Genomic DNA, 23,604 nt, shown 5'->3' on the forward strand with positions numbered 1-23,604 from the left:
GTGTCAGAAGTGACTTGAGAAACTGCAAGTCGCTTCTGGTGTGGGAGAATTGGCTGTCTGCAAGGATGTTGTGTAGGGGATGCCCTGATGTTTTAACCATCCTTTTGGGAGGTTTCTCTCATGTCACCGCATGGGGATCTGGAGCTGACAGGGGGAGCTCAACCCACTCTTCCTGGATTCGAACCACTGACCTGTACCAACAGCAGTCTTGCCAGCACAAGGGTTTAACCCATTGCACCACCCAGTGCAATGATTTCCCAGCAACAATATATTGCTGCAAACCAAAGCTGTTGTAATGTAAAATCCTTGGGGTGGCTTTGCCACTCTACAAAAGATCTGCACAAAGTGGAGATAACATTTGATTTGTTGACACAGCTGCTTGAATTATTTTGAAATACAGACTATTGTGATAAATATCTGCAGTTCAGAATTTTCCAGTTTACCACCTCACATAGCGACTGCAGTGAGAATGCTGAGATTATATCACAAAACCCTATTTCACACCCTCTAAATCAGGCATGGGCAAGCATTGGCCCTCCAAGTGTTTTGGACTTTCAACTCCCACAATTCCTTACAGCCTCAGGCCCTTTCCTTTCCCCCTTAGCTTAAATGAGTGGGGGGGGGGGAAGGAAAGGGTCTGAGGCTTTTAGGAATTGTGGGAGTTGAAGTCCAAAACACCTGGAGGGCCCAAGTTGGCCCATGCCTGCTCTAAATGCTGTCTATGAAGACAATCCCAGAAATCACTCACTGAACTTCTTTTCCAGAATACAGACTCTCTACAGACTTCCCAAACAGACTTTTGAATCTAGAAACAGCCAAAAATAAACGCCACTCCAGCCTGGGGCTTCCACAGGTAAATGCCAGGGAAGCCTGCTTGTAGGATGCTGCCCATCCAACTTTGTTGGACTAATGGGCAAAGGATATTGGGATTTGCAATATAATCTTAGATCATCATTAAATTGGAAGAAACTCTTTAAACAGTGAATCAACCACTCAAGCAACCCCGAGAATGTTCTACCAAATCTGGAGGCTCCCACAAGTTACCCAATCCTAGGAGATGTGATAGGTCCTCAAGGAGAAAGATCCAGACCTTGCTGATGGCTCATTGACCCACACAGAAATTGGTCCTGTGATCATAGCTGAATGTCTAGAAGAACCTTCATCTCTTTTTGGAAAGTGGCGGACTTCAGAGGAATTATGGTAAAAGGGTTGGAATGTTCCCTCTGTAGGTCAGGATCTGAAATAGCAAGCTGCTCTTGTTGGGGAACGGGATTACATTGTGACCCCCTTATCCACAGAACCAATTTCTATGTTTTCACTTTCCCAAAATATTCCGGAGCATTTGTGAACCGAAGTCCTCCAAAGGTATTCTATGGTATGCTTTCAACTCACATATAGCCAAATATACAGTAAAGGTAAAGGTTTCCCCTGACACTAAGTCTAGACCTGTCCGACTCTGGAAGGTGGTGCTCATCTCCAGGCCTGTAGCGAGGGGGGGGGGGTTAGGGGTTCAAACACGATTTTTTTTTCTAGCTACGGCCCTGCTCATCTCCATTTCTAAGCCGAAGAGCTGGCGTTGTCCATAGACACCTCCAAGGTCATGTGGCCAGCATGATTGCATGGCGCACCATTACCTTCCCACAGAAGCAGTATCTGATGATCTACTCACATTTGCATGTTTCGAACTGCTAGGTTGGCAGAAGCTGGGCCTAACAGTGGGAGCTCATCTCACTCCCCAGATTCGAACTACCAACCTTCCGGTCAGGAAGTTCTGCACCTCAGTGGTTTAAACCACCAGGAGGCCCAGCCAAAATATAGGGTTTACTATTATCTGCAGTTTCAGGTGTGTCCATATCAAAGGGTGTGTATGTATGCGCTTTGGAACAGAAACCCCATGGAGATGGGGGCTGTACTTGTATAGTTGGTTGCTCTAACTTTTTAAACAGAGGGCCAGGTCACAGTCCCTCAAACTGTTGGAGGGCCGGTTTATAATTTGAAAAAAACATGAATGAATTCCTATGCACATTGCACATATCTTATCTGTAGTGCAAAACCCCTTAAATACAATACAGTGATTAAAATGAAGATTCTTTTAAACAAATATAAACTTATTAGTATTTCAATGGGAATTGTGAGCCTGCTTTTGGCTGCTGAGATAGGATTGTTGTTGTTGTTATTGTTGTGTGCTTTCAAGTCATTTCAGACTTAGGTTGACCCTGAGCGAGGGCCGGGTAAATGACCTTGGAGGGCCATATCTGGTGCCCGGGCCTTAGTTTGAGGACCCCTGCCTATGTCTTCAAGTTCTTTCCAACTTTGGGCAGTCCCAAGGCAAAGCTCTCATGGTGTTTTCTTGGCAAGACTTGTTCAGAGGGGGTTTGCTGTTGGCTTCCTGAGGTTGAAAGAACGTGACATGCCAAAAGTCAGTGAGTGGGTTTTTATGGCTGAGTAGGGATTCAAACGTTGGCATCCAGAACTGTAGACCAATACTCAAACCACTACACCATGCTGACTCTCTCAGGAATATAGTAGTACCAGACTCTTTGCACTTTATCTCTAAGTTGAAGTCTTCTCGTGGACATTTGGCTTGTTACTATGGGGGCAGAAGACAGGATGGGGCAGGATAGGTCTTGTGATATGGTTCAGCATGGCTTTTGTTCATGCTGACTGCATTACAGACAACTGATGCTGTTTCTTGGCACAGCTGTGACACTAATACTGGATGGGAAGAGGATGAGCCAGCACGCATCTCCCCTAGTGTTTGTTTGCATCACTTGGACAATTTTAAAAGGGAATTAGTCACACGCATGGAGGAGCAGGCTATGAGCCACAGTTGGCTCTATATTGCTTTCACAATCACTGGCAGTATGTCTGTCTAATCCAGTTCTTGTGAAACTATCCTACTCATGCTCTGTTTGTGAGCTTCCCTGAAGGTGGCAGTAGGGAAAAGGGAAGACCACACTACTAATGGACCAACCCAGTAAAGGAAGTCAGAGACCAGAGTTTGCAAGATCGGAGCAAGTTGGTAATAACTGGGCTACTGGAAGACTCAGGACCCTTCTACACTGCCATATAATCCATGCCGTAGTTACATCCCGTCTGGATTACTGTAACGTACTCTATGTGGGGCTGCTTCTGAAGAGTGCTTGGAAACTTCAGCTGATCCAAGAAACTGCAGCCAGATTGCTAACTGGGGCTGGCCAAAGCAAGCGGGCAACCCCCCTGTTGCAGCAGGAGAGAAAAAGCGAGATATAAATAAACAATAATAATAATAATAATAATAATAATAATAATACCTTTAAGTTATTATTATTATTATTATTATTATTATTATGTTTATTTATACCCCTGAGGGCCTGATTCTTGCAGCCCAAGAACAAGCCAACAGAGTCTATACTTGAAATCTGTCGTTGACTTTTCAATTCTGGCTTTGATAGTGTAGCCTCTGCAAGAAAGCAGCTGAAACAATGGATCACATTCTCAGCTGCTGCAAGAAGACCAGACAGACAAATTACAAGCAGAGGCATAACATCGTTGCTCAGATGATCCATTGGAACCTGTGCTACAAATACCATCTGCCTGCAACAAAGAACTGGTGGGACCACAAGCCTGAAAAAGTTATGGAAAATGAACATGTTAAACTACTCTGGTACTTCTGAATTCAGTCCAACAGAGTTTTGGAGCACAATACTCCTGACTTCATGATTTGGGGGGGGGGGGGGGGGGGGGAGGATGGATCGGCGATGTTGCGATCCCAGGTGACAGCAGGACTGACTAGAAGCAACTGGAAAAGCGTATACAATATGAGAATTTAAAGATAGAACTGCAAAGACTCTGCCACAAGCTAGTACAGGTGGTCCCAATGGTGATCAGCACCCTGGGTGCAGTGCCTAAAGACCCTGGCCTGCATTTAAAAACAATCAGCGCTGACAAATTACTATCTGCAAAAGGCCACCCTACTGGGATCAGCACACATTATTCGCCGATACATCACACAGCCCTAGACACTTGGGAAGTGTAGTCAAATACAAAAGCCAGCATAATGATCTTTTTTGCGGTGTACTTATCTCGTTATGCATCAAACAACAACAATAACGTAGGCTAGAAATGCCTGTTACATACTTTATAGCATTTATATTTCAATTGCTGAAATTTCACAATTTTGTTCTGTTTTGAATAAGTTGCTTCTCTCTCTCTCTGGGCTGCTAATATGGTCCATTTTTATTCAACTAGTACATTACTAGCTAAATAAAAACAGTTGCTGAAGTCACTGTTTGGCATTGCACCAGTTCACTGTGGCTTGTTCTGTGCAGGCGAGGAATGTGACAGTACCAGGCACGTCACTTAGAAATGGGACACATCTTCTCATCTCTGCATGTTGAATTATCACATTTATCCTTTCACCCACACCATTCCCATGCTTGGGACAAGTTTAAAGTAAAGAGAACACTTCTGACATACTGTACATGTGCTAAACACTACCATTTAGAAACAGCCTATAGCAGGTACACATGTATGTATTTGAATGGAAGAGATTGTTCCTATTTGTTTTCCTAAAAATAGTGAGTGTCCTATATTAATGAAGAAACCAGAAGATTCAAAGAAAAATGCGTAAAGTCATCCAATTGCCTTGAAGCTACTGCTGCTGCCTTTTAGCCATTTACCAGGAGTAGCCTAAACACTTAATCCTATGATCTGCATACCGAAATCCCCACATGATTGAGTCACAAGATGCACATAAGAGTTCAACCACCATATTCTTCCACCCTACCTGCCAACTTTCTTGCATGCACCGTTCATTTCTGTGCTTTGCTAGGCTAGCTGACAAATAAATAAGCAGTCTGTCAGGGGCAGAACACAAAAATACTAAGGGGAAGACAGTGCAACCAAGCAATAGATTCTGCAATGATTTCTACGAGGGTTGAATGAAAAGTAATGCCTCCACCTTCATTACTTGGGTTTGGATGGGAATATTTTAATAAATCAAACGCAGAAATAATCCTTAGAATGTGCTCTTTAACTACCATTATTCATTTTTCGACATAATCACCAGACAATTGGATACATTTCTGCCAATGATGAACAAGTTTTCTGAAGCCGTCACGGAAGAAGTTGGCACTCTGTTTTTGCAACCTATCGCACACAGATCTTCCGATAGCTAAGCAAAGCAATAATGTGACCCACACGTTCTTGTGAAATGCCGATTTTGCTTGAACTTTCTCTCCAAGTGATACAATTGTCCTGAATCAATCGTTGCTTGTGAAACTTGGTGGTTGCTGTCACAGGACGTCCAACTCTTTGTTTGTCATGCAAGTCAGATGTTCCCACCTCAACATCTTTAAACTTACTTGCCCAACAATGCACAGTACTCACATCAACACAATCACCACAAACAGCTTGCATTCTGTGATTAATCTCCTTTGGGGTGACACCTTCTGAATTCAATGACTGCATGTTGCTTAAGTCACATTGACCGACCGTCTGCGCATGGTTCCATACTTCACACTTTAACAACACAACCGTTTAATGCCAAACCTTCCCACCAAAATGGAACTGTAGAGGAGTCTACTGAACAAGCCAGTACCTGCCTCATACTAGTACCGCCATCTGTTGAGGAGTTACAAAGGTGGAGGCATTACTTTTCATTCAACCCTCGTATTACCTGCATTCTCATTTTAGAATGCATGCTTTCCAGCATTGTATCTCGAAAGCCTATGCAGTTCTGTCAAAATTTAGGCCAAGGGGAGTGAATAGCTGAATTCAACTAACACACTGCTGGGCTAGAGAAAATTCTGTCTGTCGTCAGAAAAACATTAAAGTTGGTTAAAGGGAACTCAGTTGAGAAAGCCCTCTTCTCCAGCACCTGCCATAAGCTGTAAAGCTACCAAGACTACATATCCCAACAACAAAATAAATCTATTGGTGTCTTGGTTATTAGGCCTGTTCCTGGGTTTCTCTGAGGCACTATTTCAGAAAATCACATTGGACAGGCTGTATCAGCTCTAGTTTCTTAGATATGGTTATCAGGGTTTTCTCTGGATGAGCAGATGGTGACCAGTAGGTGGCACATGTTATGCATCTCAAAAACTAAAGCTGATAGGGGAAAACTAGTGCTAGTTCTTGGAATCAGCAGATCAAATATATCCAGAAACAGGACTAACATTCGAGGCACAAAAATGTGTGTTGGACAGTATTATGAATGTCAGCTTGTGCAGACACTTGGGGGAAAAGACATGTCTGGGCACCATTTTATAGTACAGCTTGTATCCCATTTGTCATTGTTCAGAGCACTGCTTCTTCCACCTCCTTATCACGGAGGAAAACATGGGAGAGCCTATTCTTCCAAAAGTGTACCCATTCCAGAAATGAACACCAAACACACAACTCTTTCCTTACAAAGGCAAACAGAACAACGGTTCTGATCCAACTTACCTGTCCAAATGTATCCCCCCTTATGAGTCAACTAGAGTTTTAAGATCTGCCGGGGAGGCCCTGCTCTCAGTCCAACCCTCTTCGCAAGCGTGATTGGTGGGGACAGAGACAGGACCTTCTCAGTGGTGGCCCCTCGGTTGTGGAACTCCCTTCCTAGTGACATCAGACAGGTCCCATCCTTCTTGGCCTTCAGAAAAAAACTGAAGACCTGGCTTTGTATGCAGGCATTCGGAGAATAGGCCAATACAGAATTCAACTTCAACAGTTTGGACAATGACTATGAACTAATTACTAAAGATAAACTCAAGACTTGGCACTTTATGCTTTTAACATATTATATGTTTAAATCTGTTTCTTTGTCTTATGTGTTATTTGCTTATATGTTTTAATTGTTTTATAGTTGATATGGTATGTTTTGGTAATGTGTATGTTACGTCATTGAATTCTTGCCGTATTTTGTAAGCCACCTTGAGTCCCTTGTGGGGTGAGAAAGGTGGGGTATAAATGAAGTAAATAATAATAATAATAATAATAATAATAACCTCTCAACAAAAGATTGCCCCAGGCACTGCCAGGCCATCAAATGCTAATCAAGGTGGTCAGTTGAAACATTCACACCTAGCTCCAACAGACAAGAGTTCTTTGTCCCACCTGGTCATTCCACAGATATATAAACTCATTTTCCTAGTTCCAACAGACCTCACTACCTCTGAGGATGCTTGCCATAGATGCAGGCAAAACGTCAGTAGAGAATGTCTCTAGAACATGGCCATATAGCCAGAAAAAACCTACAACTACTTAATAATAATAATAATAATAATAATAAGTTGTGAAGTACTGTCAGAAATCTTGTGTATAGCGTTAAGAGCCTTATGTTGATGCTTCTGAGGATCAAAGCACATATAAACAAAAAAAAATCAAACCACAAATACATACAATGGCCTTAAGAGTAATTAAAAAAAGAGATTTATAAAGGAGGAAATGAAGATATGCACAGGAGGATGGGATAAGAGGTCCCCATCCTTTAGAGTGACATGAGCATATTTCAGAGCTCAAGAGGGCTACATCTTCAGCACCTCCAGAGCTCTATATGGTATCATTATTTGGTATCATTATATGGTATATCTCCATTTTTGGAGAAACGTGTATGTCTAGAGATCTCTCTAAATCAGGCATGGGCAAACTTTGGCCCTCCAGGTGTTTTGGACTTCAACTCCCACAGTTCCCAACAGCCTACCGGCTGTTAGGAACTGTGGGAGTTGAAGTCCAAAACACCTGGAGGGCCAAAGTTTGCCCATACCTGCTCTAAATGGTGTGTAATCGCCCCATTAAGATTTTAACAATATATGTTAAATGTGTTTGGCAGAGGAAAATGTCATTCTTTGGGGTCAAGTCTTTAAGGAGAGGGTCATTGAGAATCGTAACATGGTACACTCCCAAGGGCTGTGTCATTCCCAATTCTGAGGTATGCATTTACCTCCTTAAATATGGATTTGGCCACTCAGTGTTCATAGCACCAGATCACTAGGTACAAATGGGAGGGACTCAAAATGTCCAAGCTCTGAGTCTTCAGTCATATAAAAATGGGCTTTCTCTGTATCCCAGAGATGTGATCTACACAGTCCTCACAGTCCCATCTCCACTACCATTTGCCCCTCATTCCTGGACATGCCTCCTTTTGCCTGTCATTTTCCGGCGCTGTCTCTTGCTTGTACGTCCTGCAGTCGGTTTCTGGGCTGGCTTCTTTATGCCTTGATTGCGTCTTGTCAGCTTTCCTTTCTTCTTTCTCTGACTCCGGGAATGCAATGAGGCAGTGAGTGAAGAGATCCTATAAAGGGGAAAGGATAACAATTTAAAAAATCCCTATGCAAGTCAGTTTCCAGTTTGTGCTTTTAAAACTCTTCATCCCTGACAACACTTCTTGCATGTGGACACATACCAAACTACACTTGAGTTCACCTTTTGTTTGGAAGGCACATGATGCCTTCTACCACTGAAGCTAAGTACCTCTGGCTCTGTTAAGCTGCTTGGATGAGAGACCACCTAGAAGGAGGCAGATCTCAGTGGAAGGGCACATAGTTTGCAGGCAAAATGTTCCAGATTCCAGACCAGTAAACCAGGCAATCCCCCATTTGAGGCTCAGTGTGAGCCCTCTGGAAACTTTTCTGAGGATGGGGCTTCTAATGAGAGTGGGCAGTCAGGAGTTTTAAAACATATTTATTTTAAAATCACTTTTAATCCACTATTTTTTTTTAATATCAGAATTCATTTCCATTTTAATGTCATACATTGTTGTGCTTCTGTGTCTATTAAAAAAGAAAACACGCTGCAATATGTGTAGCAGCTTTGGAAGAAAGGTGGGATACCATCAAATAACTGTGCTCCTAAGATAACAAGTGGTTTCAATCTCCTTAGAGCTAGGACAGAGTATAAACGAAAGAAGATATCCTTGCATGATTCCCTTTTGGTACTTCTTGTTCCTTGTGTGCCTGAAATTACATCAGTCCATTCTACTGATGTCGTTTTTTAACTATTTGTTTGTTTCTGTTTTATTTCTATTTGTCACTAGCCATGTGTTGCTGTGTCCCAGTCTGGTGATCTGGAAAATAAAGTAATGAGATGGTGCTGGTTTCTAATATATGTAATTTCTTTATGCTTGTGGGTAAACGGTATTTCTTGCTGTTTCTTTGTCAGTGTTGATGTGGAGAGTGTCTGGTTTGCCCACTCTGGAACATGCAACATATCATTGTCCCTCTGTAGGGGTCCCTTTCAAATAACTGTGTGTGTGAATCATATATATTTATCTATATCTATGGCTGGATGGCTCTTTGTCAGGAGGATTTTGATTACGTTTTCTTGCCCTGCTGAAGGGAGTTGGACTGGGTGGCCTTAAGTATTTTCTGTTGGTCATGCGGGTTCTATGTGGGTTGCCCCAATTCTGTCATTGGTGGGGTTCAGAATGCTCTTTAATTGTAGGTGAACTATAAATCCCAGTAACTACAGCTTCCAAATGTTAGGGTCTATTTCCCCCAAACTCAATTTGTCTGCAAATTTGGGCATATGGAATATGCCTGCCAAGTTTGGTCCAGATCCATCATTGTATGAGTCCACAGTGCTCTCTGGATGTAGGTGAACTACAACTTCCAAACTCAGGGTCAATGCCCAGCAATGCCCATGTTGGTCATGGGAGTCTTGTGTGCCACGTTTGGTTCAATTCCAGCATTGGTGGAATTCAGAATGCTCTGATTGTAGGTGAACTATAAATCCCAGCAACTACAACTCCCAAATGACAAAATCATTTTTTTTTTTGGAGTGATGGTCACTCCTTGGGTTAGTAGGTGTCTTGTGTCCAAATTTGGTGATAATTCATCCAGTGGTTTTTGAGTTCTGTTAATCCCACAAACGAACATTACATTTTTATTTATATAGATTGGATATGGCATTGAATGTTTGCCATTTTTGTCTTTGGAAGCCGCCCTGAGTCCTTTCGGGGAGAGAGGGTGGGTTAGAAATAAGGTATTATTTTTACCCTCTTCTTCTTCTAAAGTGTTATTTTATACACAAAGGAAGAGGGCAGAGCACTCAATGAGTTCAATGGTGCATATATTCAGGTAATGGTTATAGGATTGCTTTGTAAAACTCTGGCCATGGCCCAGCAATGAAAATTGAATGAATAAATAAATGTAAACAACACCTATGTTGTCAAAATAAAACTCATAACTGTGTATCAAATTGATTCAACTGTTTAAACAATTGTTGTCCTACTTTCCAAAAGACTAAAGACAATAATACTGACACTGTGTTTCATAGTAAAGAATGAATCCACTTTCTGCCTCTTGCAGAATTCTGGGGTTTGTAGTTTAGGGAGTAGCCTTTAACAGCGTCACTAATTTTTTTTTTCTTTTGAGAAACTGGTGTGAGAGAATTGGCTGTCTGCAAGGACATTGCCCAGGGGAAGCCTGGATGTTTTGATGTTATACCATCCTTGTGGGAGGCTTCTTTCATGTCTGAGCATGGGGAGCTGGAGCTGACAAAGGAAGCTTATCCACGCTCTCCTCAGATTCAAACCTCCAAGCTGTCTGTCTTCAGTTTTACTGGCACAAGGGTTTAACCCATTGCACCTCCGAGGGCTCCCCTCACTAAACTACAAACCCCAGAAACCGGATTTAAAGTGGATTAATTTTCCAGTGTGATGAAGTACTGTGTACAAGTAGATTGCCATCTTGTGGCAGAAGCAGGAATTGGGAAATTCTTCTGACTAAAGCTCTTTAAGGTTGTTGTGAGTTTACCAGGCTGTCATATTCCAGAAGCATTCTCTCCTGACATTTGGCTCACATCTATGGCAGGCATCCTCAGAAGTTGTGAAGTCTGTTGGAAACTAGGCAAGTGAGGTTTATATGTCTGTGGGATGTCCAGGGTGGAAGAAAGAACTCTTGTCTGCTTGAGGCAAGTGTAAATGTTGCAGATGGTCACCTTGATTAGCATTTAATGGCCTTGGAGAGTCAAAGCCCAGCTGTTTGCTACCTGGGGGAATCCTTTCTCAGGAGGTGTTAGCTGGCCCTGATTGATTCTTGTCTGGAATTGCCCTGCTTTTTGAGTGTTGCTCTTTATTTACGATCCTGATTTTAGAGTTTTTTAATACTGGTAGCCAGATTTTGTTCATTGTCATGGTTTCCTCCTTTCTGTTCAAATTGTCCACATGCTTGTGTATTTCAAAGGCTTCTCTGTAGTCCGACATGGTGGTTGTTAGAGTGGTTCAGCATTTCCCAAGCAGACAAGAGTTCTTTCTCCCACCCTGGACATTCCACAGATATATAAACCTCACTTGCCTAGTTGTGAGATCTCACAACCTCTGAGGATGCCTGCCATAGATGTGGGCGAAACGTCAGGAGAGAACATGGCCATGCAACCCGGAAAACTCACAGCAACCCAGTGATTCTGGGCAAGAAAGCCTTCGACAACACAAAGCTATTAAAGCTTCGAGACCACAATACTTTAACATGATATTTTGAGGTCTACAGATCATTATGCCCTGTATCTGAAGAAGTGAGTTTATATCCATGAAAGCTCATGCGAAAATACAAAGCAGTTAGTCTCAAAGGTGCTACTTCAGTCCCAGGCCCTTCCTCTTTTTGGTGCTGCTAGAGACTAGTATGGCCACTTCTTGATAGTAAAGTTTCCCCCTTGATATTAAGTCTAGTCATGTCCTACTCTGGGGGTTGTGCTTATTTCCATTTCTAAGCTGATGTGCCGGCATTGTCCATAGACACTTTCAAGGTCATGTGGCCAGCATGACTGCATGGAGTGCCGTTACCTTCCTGCCAGAGTAGACCTATTGATCTACTTACATTTGCATGCTTTCGAACTGCTAGGCTGGCAGAAGCTGGGGCTAACAGTGGGAGCTCACCCCGCTCCCTGGATTCAAACAGCTGATGTTTTGGTCAGCAAGTTCAGTGATTTACCCCACTGCGCCACCAGGGGGCTTCACTTCTTGATGTGACTATACAAAGTCTAATGTATTGAAAAATGACTCACACCAAGCAGATATAAAGTGAAGCCTGGGGAAACCATTGCCTGTAGATGAGTGGCAGGTGGGAAGGGGGAATTAAGCCCTCCAGCTTCAATAAACAATCACTCCAGTTGATTTTCCCCTAATGAATTTTTCTTTCTACTTGGAAACTTAACAAGCCAGTAAGCTGGGGGATGCAGGGGAAGAAGAAAAATAATGAAGCTTTACTGCAGGGTGCATTAAAAAGGAAGAGAGAGCTGCAACCTCGTTTCAATCACCATTCCTTTCTATTAACTCACTTTCACTTCCCACAGTTGTTAGCCATTTGGCAGAACCCCATGTTCTGAAATGTAAGTCTACCACTATTATATCTAGCTAGGGCTGCAAAGGCATACCAAGCAGATGGCAAGAGCAGAGCTTATAAAACATGTATTTTTGGCCAACGGTCCATGCATTTAGCCAGCCAAACAGAGGTTAGAAAAGTTAATGTTTTGAATTACAACCCTCAGAAATTTCCCAGCCACCATGACTACTGTAAGTTTTTATTATCATAAAAATATGCAATATTACTATTATTGTAATTCCTACCATCAATGACTTCCCTCCCCCTACAACCCTACTTTTGCATTTTCTTCCTTGAGTCTCCTCAGCAGTAATTCCAAGTCTTCGTTATTTCCTGACAGTAGTATGGTAGATGTACATATCATAAATTGTTCGTGGTCCTGACTCAAAATTTCACACCTTCCTTCTCACATTGGAAACCTCCAGGAACAATTTCATCAAAGATATGTTTGCCAGTGGATCAAAAAGAGCAACAGGGAGGCAACTCTTCAACTCATTTCAGCAATCTTTTCAAAGATCTGACAGGATAATCAGAACTGGTTTTGAGGTAAAAGGAGAGTTCATCATACCTCTGAGACAGCAAAGGATCCTTAGATTTCTTAGGCAATGTAGGCTGGTTGGAGGCATCCCCCTTTTCCATGCTACCTTCTTCTTCCTGGAAAAACCACATGAACTCAGATATTATTGTCATTAAGAGTCTAGAGCAGAAAAGGGTACTGAGGAAGCAGCAGGTACAGCAGGATGGGCAAACTTTGGCCCTCTTGGTGTTTTGGACCTCAATTCCCACAATTCCTAACAGCCGGTGGAAATAGAAGTCCAAAACATCTGGAGGGCTGAAGTTTGCCCATGCCTGAGTTAGAGCCACTTCATGACATTATAGCAAAACACATTTGGTGGAAATAGACTTGTTACCCATGTGAACATTTTCCCAACCTCAACTCCAAAGTAACTCCTAGTGTAACAGGTATGTTATCTACAAAGCACATTTTTGTTTCTGTGCTGGGTGTTTCAATTCCTCTGATAAGTGAAACTGCAGTTGCAACCCATAGGTTGGATGAAAGTCATTCCATAAACTGGAGAGAGATCTAAACCAGAAGTAGGAACCCTGTACTATAAATCCCATCAGCCTGACCCAGCATAGCCAAGGCCAGGAACGCTGGGAGTTACAACCCCAACAATATCTGGAGGGCAACAGGGACCGCATCCTCAGTCTAGGAAGATAATCAAGCTGGCAATTATAAGCCCCTACATACTTTATTTTGACCTCTGCGTATACATATCCACAAAAAGGTCACCTTGTAAAAGAGGGGTGAGCCACTGTGGAAATTTAAGAGGCCATATTAGGCCTTGGGAGAACTTGGAGAGTTGCTCCTGCTCCAAGAATTAACTAACCATTATTTTTTCAAAAAATGCAAAAATATGTAGGGAATATGGGAGCTTTTCCAACATATTCTAGGTTTCAAAAAAGGCCCCTTCTGAGCCTAACTTACGTGATCTGAAAAATGTGTTTATATTGCTTTTAATTTCTGTTTTAATGTATATGTCCAATTTTTATTCTCTGTTGATGGCATCAAATTGCTGCCAATTGTAAGGCCACTCTGAGTCCCCTCGGGGTTGAGAGGGGCGGGCTATAAATATAGTAAGCTAAAAGTTTTCCCTTGACATGAAGTCCAGTCATGTCCAAATCTGGGGGTTGCTGCTCATCTCCTTTTCTAAGCCGAAGAGCCGGCGTTGTCCATAGACACCTCCAAGGTGTCTGCATGGAGCGCCATTACCTTCCCACTGGAACGGTACCTATTGATCTACTCAGATTTGCATGTTTTTGAACTGCTAGGTTGGCAGAAGCTGGGGCTAACACCGGGTGCTCATGCCACTCTTCGGATTCGAACCTGCAACCTTTCTATCAGCAAGTTCAGCAGCTTAGTGGTTTAACCCACTGTGCCACTGGGGGCTATATTTACTACTAACTATAGTAGTAAATAATAAATAAATCAGCCTGGGAAGAGGCATAAAAGGTGATGGAAATGCACTGCCATCCCTATTGTAGGGCTTCTTGAATTTTTCCAATCAAGACCCCTTTTGACCAAAGAAATGTTTATGTGACCCCAGGTATATAGGTATACAAAATAAATATAGAAATCAAACATTTACTGATAACAAATCAGCATTTGCAAGGCTTGCTATATAGGATGATTTCCCCTTTTATAAAGCACAGCTGAAGCATTTTCTATAGAGATCAACACTGCACAATAGTAAACATTTTCCTTGATATTAAGTCTAATCTTGTCTAATTCTGAGGGATGCTGCTCATCTTCATTTCTAAGCTGAAGCGCTGACATTATCGTAGACACCACCAAGGGTCATATGGCCAGCATGACTACATGGAGTGCTGTTACCTTCCCGCAGAAGCACTACCTATTGATCTACTCACACCTGCATGTTTTCAAACTGCTGGTTGGTAGAAGCTGGGGCTAACAGCGGGAGCTCACCCCACAACCCAGATTCGAACCACCCTTTTGGTCAGCAAGTTCAGCAGCTCAGCAGTTTAACCCGCTGTGCCACCAGGGGGCCCTACTGTACAATAGGTAAGTGTAAATGTCCACAACAGCCACTAGGTGACACTCAGAAACCTTTCACTATTGCCAACTTTTTTGTAACCCCATTATAAAAAGACCGTATTTGGAGTGGGGATCAACAGTTAAAGAATCCTTTAAGGAGACAGTTTGGAGCATTTGAAGACTTATATTTTTTTGAGGGGGGGAATACAAAAATAGTTTTTGATTTTGTAGGGGGAGGGGGCAGAGGGTGCCCAAATATGGTAGAAATGCCCCCCCCCCCCCCATCCTCTAGAGTGCATTTGGGAGCATTCTGGAGCAAATGGGTTGCATTTTGCCCATCTCTTCTGAGCACAGTCAGACTCCTGGTCCATCTAGTTTGGTATTCTCTACAATGACTAGCAGTTCTAGAGTTTTAGTCCAGGGATCCTTCCCAATCACAAAATGGGGCCTTCTGCACTCCGAGCATGAGTTCTGCCACTGAAATATCCCAACTCTCTAGGCCAGTGGTTCTCAACCTGTGGGTCCCCAGGTATTTTGGCCTACAACTCCCAGAAATCTCAGCCAATTTACCAGCTGTTAGAATTTCTGGGAGTTGAAGGCCAAAACATCTACGAAACCAATGGTTGAGAACCACTACTCTAGGCACTCTCCTCTGTAAATAAATATATCTAAATTAATCAATACAGAAAGCTCGTTCCAAAACATTATAAGAAATACTAAACAATTTATTAAACTGCAGATTGAAAAGCACTGTCCAGCATCCTATTAGAGGTATCTACCTTGAAAGGGTCTTTAGAACCACTAGGATAGATCTACCCACAGTCGTTTGATACGTGGTAGCCAGGCTGTACTGAAATTAAGCTTAAGCAAAGAGAACTAAAAGCATATTCTTTCTTCCAGCCATCCACCCATTACCTCCTACATACTGAAGGTCAACTTGCACAACTCTGAGATTTGCTAATTAAAATAGCTTTTTCGGATTCTCCACAAGCCAATCAAAAAGCATTACCTCCTCCTGGGTGTTCAGCCCTAGAAGTCGTGCTCCTGAGAGGTCCAGGTCACTGACTGTAGTAACGGTGACAGTGTGGCCTGGGTGGTCGTAGCTCACAGACTCTGTCCGGGATGTCACTAGATGCTCTAATTCATCAGCTTCCTCTGAGAACGCAAAAGAAGGAACATGCTGAAATGAGAAGTATCACAGTAACTTCTCCAATAAAATACCTGGGAAAATAGCATCGAAAGAAAACATCTCAAGTTTGAACTTTTCAGACTTCCTACTTTGTATACAGTATGACCCTTGCCTCTGCTGGACTGGCACCTGTGCTTTCAGTTACTCGTTTCTGACAAAATATAGGTATTTTATAATTTCTATACTATTTTATAATTTATAACATTTTATAATTACTATAATATTTTAATTGGGAAAGAAATCCATCAACTGGTATTGCATTTAGATGGTCCTTATTGAGATTCTAGTGCAAAGCTTTCCATACTGTGTGTTGTGAGACATTAGTGGGTTGAGGAGGAGGAATAGATGGTAATACTACCATTATAACCCCGATTAATAGCTTCCATCCATATCTGTGCCTTGTTCGCCCCACCAGCTCAATAGACGTCTTGAGCAATGACCAATCTATTTGCTTCCAAGAAACTGGGAAATGGATGCTTCCGTTTGATGTTCTGTTTCATGTCTGATATAACAGGTTGCGTTTTTCATGCAATTCTAGTTGTTAAGTCATAATTTGTTTTTATGTGTTTGGATGTCAATTTTTGTTATCATGAGCATATTATTTTATGTTCCAGCATTGAATGTCTGCCTTTTATGTTTAGAATTTGCCCTGACACCTTCCAGGGAGATAGGGCGGAATATAAATAAATAAATAAATGGCTGCAGTACATAGGTGCACAAATATAATGAGAAAGCTGTGAGCCTATGTGAAATAATTTTAAAATATATTTAAAAATATATGTAAATGAAAGGTTTTCATGAGATATGTTGTGTATCCATACATTTTGTTATTGCAATTTATGTATGCCTCTGTTTTTCTCATATGAGTTTGGCTTTAACCTGTAGTTTGTGTGTAAAACTGAATTACTGTGTTGCGAAATTATGCACGTCTAAAAATGTGTCACTCACATGAAATGCATGGAAAACTCTGTTCTAGGGAATCTAATAATCTACCACCATCCTTCTGCCTTCAGTTGAGTCTATAGAAAACATTACAGACCAGGCATGGGCAAACTTCAGCCCTCCAGGTGTTTTGAACTTCAACTCCCACAAATCCTAACAGCCTCAGGCCTCTTCTTTCCCCCCCTCAGCCACTTAAGCTTAAATGTTGAATGAACATAATCTGGATTTTATATGTCAGTGTAGAAGGGGCCTCGGTGGATCCCATATAATTCCTCACTATCTAAAGGTGTACAAACTCATGGCTAAAACACAAACAATAACATATCATCAGTAATCACCTAGAAGCATAATGTCTTAAATCAAGAAATAGTTTTCTAAGATCTACAGAGGTATTCGTTGGAACACCTCAGCAAGCGAGGGTCCAAAAATGGCAGGCTAAAACATAGAACCACAAGTCATGGCTGATATCAAATGAGAGATTCCCTCCTCCCCCCCGGGAACACAGAAGACTGGGCGACTTGGAAGGTGCTGAACAGAAAGCACTCTGCCACCACGACATGCAGAGTCAATCTTAAGAAATGGGGCCACAAAGTGGAGTCCATGACATGCAAGTGTGGAGAAGAGGAAACCACAGACCACCTACTACAATGCAGTCTGAGCCCTGCCACAGGCACAATGGAGGACTTTCTCATAACAACACCAGAGGCACTCCAAGTGGCCAGCTGCTAGTCAAAGGGCATTTAATAGAATGCCAAGTTTTCAAACCTTGTGTTTTTTTAAATACATTACAACTATACTCTCAATTTGCTTCTGATATAATCAATAAATAAATAACCAAGAAGCAATACTGGAAGTCTATCTTTTTCACAACTGCTTCATTATCCATTAAGCAACTTTCCTGTGATCAGATTTCACTCAGTTGTGAGAAGAAATCTCCCCAATTCTTGCAAAGGACAGAAAATAAAATGCTGTCCATACTTCAAGCAGACTCGTTTCAAATCTTCCTTTCCGCAACCCTCCACAATCGTTATGCCTTTATAGAAAGGAGACTCACCTAAGGCATCTTCTCTTTCTTTCAACATTTTCATGTATTCCTTATGTCTCTAAAAGGCAAGTAAGAGAAACAAAATTCAAGCATAACAGAATGTTTTTCAAATAAATAACCATTTGGGTTGCTGTATGGTCATGTTCCAGAAGCATTATCTCCTGACATTTTGCCCATATCTATGGCAGGCATCCCCAGAGGTTGTGAAGTTTGTGGGAGTTGAAGTCTCTGAGGATGTCTGCCACAGATGTGGGTGAAATGTCAGGAGAGAATGCTTCTGGAACATGGCCATACAGCCTGCAAAACTCACAGCAACCCAGTGAAAGCCTTCGACAACAAATTAACCATGTGTCTTGCGCAAGAGTTGAACACTGGCAGTTTGGGCTATTGGGGCACACAATGTAGGCAACCACACTGGGGAGTAAGGCCAAATGAACCTAGTGGTGCTTACTTTGGGGTAAGTATGCACAGGATGAGAAAACATGCCTATAACTGGAAAAAGAAGTAAAACAAGAATAGAAAAAGGTGATCAAGAGTAGTGAGCAAGTGCAAGTCTGCATCCTCTTAGTTACTATATTAGATAGATAGGTAGGTAGGTAGATAGATAGATAGCCGTGTCAGGAACTACTTGAAAAACTGCAAGTCACTTCTGGTGTGAGAGAATTGGCCGTCTGCAAGGATGTTGTCCATGGGATTCCCTGATGTTTTTACCATCCTTGTGGGAGGCTTCTTCATGAGGAGCTGGAGCTGATAGAGGGAGCTCATCCGTGCTCTCCCTGGATTCGAACCTAACACCTGTCGGTCCTGCCTGAACAGGGGTTTAACCCACTATGCCACTGAGAAATCAATGTCTAGAATTAAGCGTTAATTAATACTATGGGGTTTAGACCACGCATGGGCAAACTTTGGTTCTATGGGTATTTTGGACTTCAACTCCCAGAATTCCTAACAGTCTAGGAATTATGAGAGTTGAAGTCCAAAACACTTGGAGGGCCGAAGTTTGCCCATGTCAGGTTTAGACCATCTGCTGCATTTAGTATCAAAAGAATGGACATTACAACGCTCTCTGGATGCTATCCTTGAATGTTAAGGTTTAAAGAATGATGGGAGTTGCAGTCCATCGTCATGTAATGGGGTTGCATTTGAAGCCATGTAGTGTTTTCTTCTGCAAGAATCATGGAATCATAGAATCACAGAGTTGGAAGAGACCTCGTGGGCCATCCAGTCCAACCCCCTGCCAAGAAGCAGGAAAATCGCATTCAAAACACCCCCAACAGATGGCCATCCAGCATCTGTTTAAAAGCCTCCAATGATAGAGCCTCCACCACACTCCAGGGCAGAGAGTTCCACTGCTGAACAGCTATCAAAGTTATGCAGTTCTTCCTCATTTTTAGATGGAATCTCCTTTCCTGTAGTTTGAAGCCATTGTTCTGCATCCTAGTCTCCAGGGCAGAATAAAACAAGCTTGCTCCCATCTCCCTATGACTTTCTCTCATTTACACATGGCCCTCATCATGTCTCCTCTCAGGCTTCTCTTCTTCAGGCTAAACATGCATCCCTCGCCTGACTTCTTCTACCTGTCACAGAGATTGCAGAACCCCTTTTCTCAGGCCGACCACCCCCAAAGAGAGCAGTACCTCTTCCCTCATCTTCTTCTGTTCTTCCTTCAGCTTGCGTTTGATCTCCTCCATGGCTATTTTCCTCCTCTCCACCTTACGTTTGTGGAAGCCGGTCAGGTACTCTCTGGGAAGAGGAAAAAGATTGCGCTAAGTTAGAGACACAGGAGAGAAAGACAGTCTTCCATGCACATGGGAAGAAAAAGGGAAAACATTGCCCTGCATAAACATCCCATACACTTATTTTGTCATGACAAAACAATTAAGTTATAGAGGTGTTTTTGCAAGAAGGGCTTTTAAAGTACTTGCATGGATCTACAAACCAGAATAATTGTAATACAGTATTTCAGACTGTAAGGAATGGGGATACCGGGTTGCTGTGAGTTTTCTGGGCTGTACGGCCATGTTCCAGAAGCATTCTCTACTGACATTTTGCCCACATCTATGGCAGGCATTCTCAGAGGTTTTGAGATCTGTTGGAAACTAGGCAAGTGGGGTTTATATATCTGTGGAATGCTCAGGGTGGGAGAAAAACATCTTGTCTACTTGGGGCAAGTATGAATGCTGCAATTAATCACGTTGATTAGCGTCGCAAAGCCTTGCCGTTTCAAGGCCTGGCTGCTTCCTACCTGAGGGGATCCTTTGTTGGGAGGTGTTAGCTGGCCCCGATTGATTCCTGTCTGAAATTCCCCTGTTTTTGAGTGTTGCTCTTTATTTACTGAGATACTCTTTATTTATGGGGATACTGTTTACAATTAGTCCCCCATCTAAACTGCCATATAAAATCCAGATTATCTGCTTTGAACTGGATTATATGGCAGTGTAGACTCAAGCTCCTTCTACACTGCCTTATAATCCAGATCATATCTGATAGGATATGATGCTTTTATTGTTATTTATTTATTTACAACATTTATATGAATTCTTTCTCACCTCAAAGGGGACTCAGAGCGGCTTACACGTTATATGTACATACAATATATTATATTATTAGAATAGCACAATATTAGCATTACTATATTGTACTATACTATATTTTTAGAATAGCACAATATTAGCATTATATATTACTATATTATACTATACAATGATACTGTAATGGTATTAGTAATATTACATGTAATATATAATTATATATTATATAATTATATTATATTATATTATATTATGTATCTCCGCCCCCAACCCTATCAGTATTCAAATTTGGATGTTTTAGGGTATTTGTGTCAGATTTGTCCCCTATCCTGACACATTACATTGCCCTCTCACCCAATGTTTTTAATTTTTTTAATTACTTGCAACTGGCCCATCCCACTGTGATTAATTTTCTGTGTTCAAATGTTCTGATTTTATATTGTTTGATGTGTATACTTATATTGGTTCTGTATTTTATTTTTTAGTTTCTGCTGTGTTCTTGTATATTGTTTGGCCTCATGTAAACCGCCCCGAGTCCCCTTGGGGAGATAGTGGCGGGGTATAAATAAAGATTATTATTCTTATTATTAGGTCCAGTGAATGAGAATATATCCTGCATATCAGATATTTACATTACGATTTCAAACAGTAGCAAAATTACAGTTACATATATGTTAATTTACTTTGAGTCCTCTTTGGGGGGGAGCTAAAGCAGGGTATAAATAAATATACAATAATAATAATAATAATAATAATAATAATCTACTTTATCTGCATTGAACTGGTTTATATGGAGCCCCCGGTGGCGCAGTGGGTTAAACCCCTGTGCCGGCAGGACTGAAGACCGACAGGTCGCAGGTTCGAATCCGGGGAGAGGCGGATGAGCTCCCTCTATCAGCTACAGCTCCTCATACTGGGACATGATACAATAATAATAATAATAATAATAATCCACTTTATCTGCTTTGAACTGGATTATATGGAGCCCCCAGTGGCGCAGTGGGTTAAACCCCTGTGCCGGCAGGACTGAAGACCGACAGGTCGCAGGTTCGAATCTGGAAAGAGGCGAATGAGCTCCCTCTGTCAGCTCCAGCTCCCCATGCAGGGACATGAGAGAAGCCTCCTACAAGGATGATAAAAACATCAAATCATCCGGGCATTCCCTGGGCAATGTCCTTGCAGATGGCAAATTCTCTCACACCAGAAGCGACTTGCAGTTTCTCAAGACAAAAAACTGGATTATATGAGTCTACACTGCCATATAATCCACTTCAAAGCAGATAACATGGATTTTATACAGCAGTGTAGGTGGGTCCAAAGGGCCCTTCCACACAGCCATATAACCCAGACTATCAAGGCAGAAAATCTCACAATATCTGCTTTGAACTGGATTATCTGAGTCCACACTGCCATATATTCCAATTCAAAGCTGCTAATGTGGGATTTTATTCAACTATATGGAAGGGGCCTTAGTCAGCACGATACATATATGAGTCTCAGTCCATTTAGAGTGCGTCTACACTGTAGAATGAATGCAGTTTGATACCACTTTAACTGAACTGGCTCAACGCCATGGAATCATGGCAGTTTTGCAAGGTCTTTAGCTTTCTCTGCCAAAGAGTGCCAGTGCGGCACCAAACTGTGCCGCCCAGGATTCCACAGCCTTTAAAGCGGGATAAAACTGCGTTAAGGCTGCAGTGTAGATGCACCCCTTGCTCCTGCCCATGCGTCCCTTCCCCACTGTTTTCCCGCTTCGCTCACCGCCGGTTTTCTTCGTCGAAAGTGACGATCCTCCGGATTGTGGCGGATCCATCGCGCTTCTTCTTTTTGCGACCCATTTGCTGAGCTTTTTTCCCCGGCAAAGGAAACCACGTTTCCTCGCTCTCTTCTGCTTGACGCCGCCTCTTCCGCCTCCTTGGGCGAGCCAGGCTTCATTCTGTCCATGAAACATTGCCCCCTGCCGGCCGTTGGGTGCATCACTCCAAGGTGGAATATAAGCCTGGATGGCCATTTTCAGCAGTCTTTTAGCTGTGTATTTAGTACAGTTCTTTCGAGAAAAGCAATCACCAGCCAATCCCTTTCCAATGCCAGAGATACAGCTTAATGGTGTAACATTTTAAAATGTTGACCATTTCCGCTACCTTGGCAGCCACCTCTCCACAAAAGCCAACATCGACACTGAAATACAATACCGCCTAAGCTCTGCGGGTGCAGCATTTTTCCGAATGAAGCAGAGAGTGTTTGAGGACCGGGACATCCATAGGGATACCAAGGTGCTTGTTTATAAAGCTATTGTCCTCCCAACCCTGCTATATGCCTGCGAAACGTCGACTGTGCAGAGATGTCATACACAACTCCTGGAATGATTCCATCAGCACCGTCTCTGGAAAATCTTGCAAATCTCCTGGGAAGACAGGCGGACAAATGTCAGTGTGTTGGAAGAAGCAAAGACCACCAGCACTGAAGCGATGCTCCTCTGCCATCAACTCTGCTTAACCGGCCACGTTGTCCGGATGCCTGACCACCGTCTCCCAAAGCAGTTGCTCTACTCTGAACTTAAGAACGGAAAACGGAATGTTGGTGAACAGGAAAAGAGATTTAAAGATGGCCTCAAATCCAACCTTAAAAACTCTGGCATAGACACTGAGAACTGGGAAGACCTGGCCCTTGACCGCTCCAGCTGGAGGTCAGCTGTGACCAGCAGTGCTGCAGAATTTGAGGAGGCACGAGTGGAGGGTGAAAGAGAGAAACGTGCCAGGAGGAAGGCGCGTCAAGCCAACCCCAACCGGGACCGCCTTCCACCTGGAAACCAATGCCTTCACTGTGGGAGAAGATGCGGGTCAAGAATAGGGCTCCACAGCCACCTACAAACCCACAAAAATAGTCATCAAGGAAGACCATCTTACTCATCCAACGAGGGATTGCCTAAGTAAGTAAGTAAGCAGCATTTTTCCGAATGAAGCAGAGAGTGTTTGACATCCGTAGGGATACCAAGGTGCTTGTTTATAAAGCTATTGTCCTCCCAACCCTGCTATATGCCTGCAAAACGTGGACTGACA

At 42.5% G+C, this 23,604-nt stretch overlaps 1 protein-coding gene across 1 annotated transcript; it reads right to left on the bottom strand.

Annotated features, from left to right (window-relative positions):
• Nucleotides 1–7,379: 7,379 nt before the first annotated feature.
• On the bottom strand, nt 7,380–22,457 carry NOL12 (nucleolar protein 12). The gene is made up of 6 exons (XM_067469209.1): nt 22,307–22,457; nt 19,652–19,757; nt 18,024–18,072; nt 15,848–15,993; nt 12,850–12,935; nt 7,380–8,257 (listed from the first exon to the last, which is right to left on the bottom strand). The coding sequence occupies exons 1-6, from the start codon at nt 22,381–22,383 to the stop codon at nt 8,086–8,088; spliced, it is 636 nt and encodes a 211-aa protein (XP_067325310.1). The 5' UTR covers nt 22,384–22,457; the 3' UTR covers nt 7,380–8,085.
• Nucleotides 22,458–23,604: the final 1,147 nt, after the last annotated feature.

This window comes from Anolis sagrei, chromosome 5, assembly GCF_037176765.1.
Source record: "Anolis sagrei isolate rAnoSag1 chromosome 5, rAnoSag1.mat, whole genome shotgun sequence".
NCBI lineage: Eukaryota > Metazoa > Chordata > Lepidosauria > Squamata > Dactyloidae > Anolis > Anolis sagrei.

Bases quoted from the DNA above. Each gene is read 5' to 3' on its own strand.
- NOL12 (XM_067469209.1), bottom strand. From the start codon at position 22,383: ATGGGTCGCAAAAAGAAGAAGCGCGATGGATCCGCCACAATCCGGAGG. The intron at 19,758-22,306 runs GTGAGCGAAGCG...TCCTCTTCCCAG, and splicing joins TTCGACGAAGAAAACCGGCG to AGAGTACCTGACCGGCTTCC. The intron at 8,258-12,849 runs GTATGATGAACT...TCCCCTTTATAG, and splicing joins GATCCTTTGCTGTCTCAGAG to GATCTCTTCACTCACTGCCT.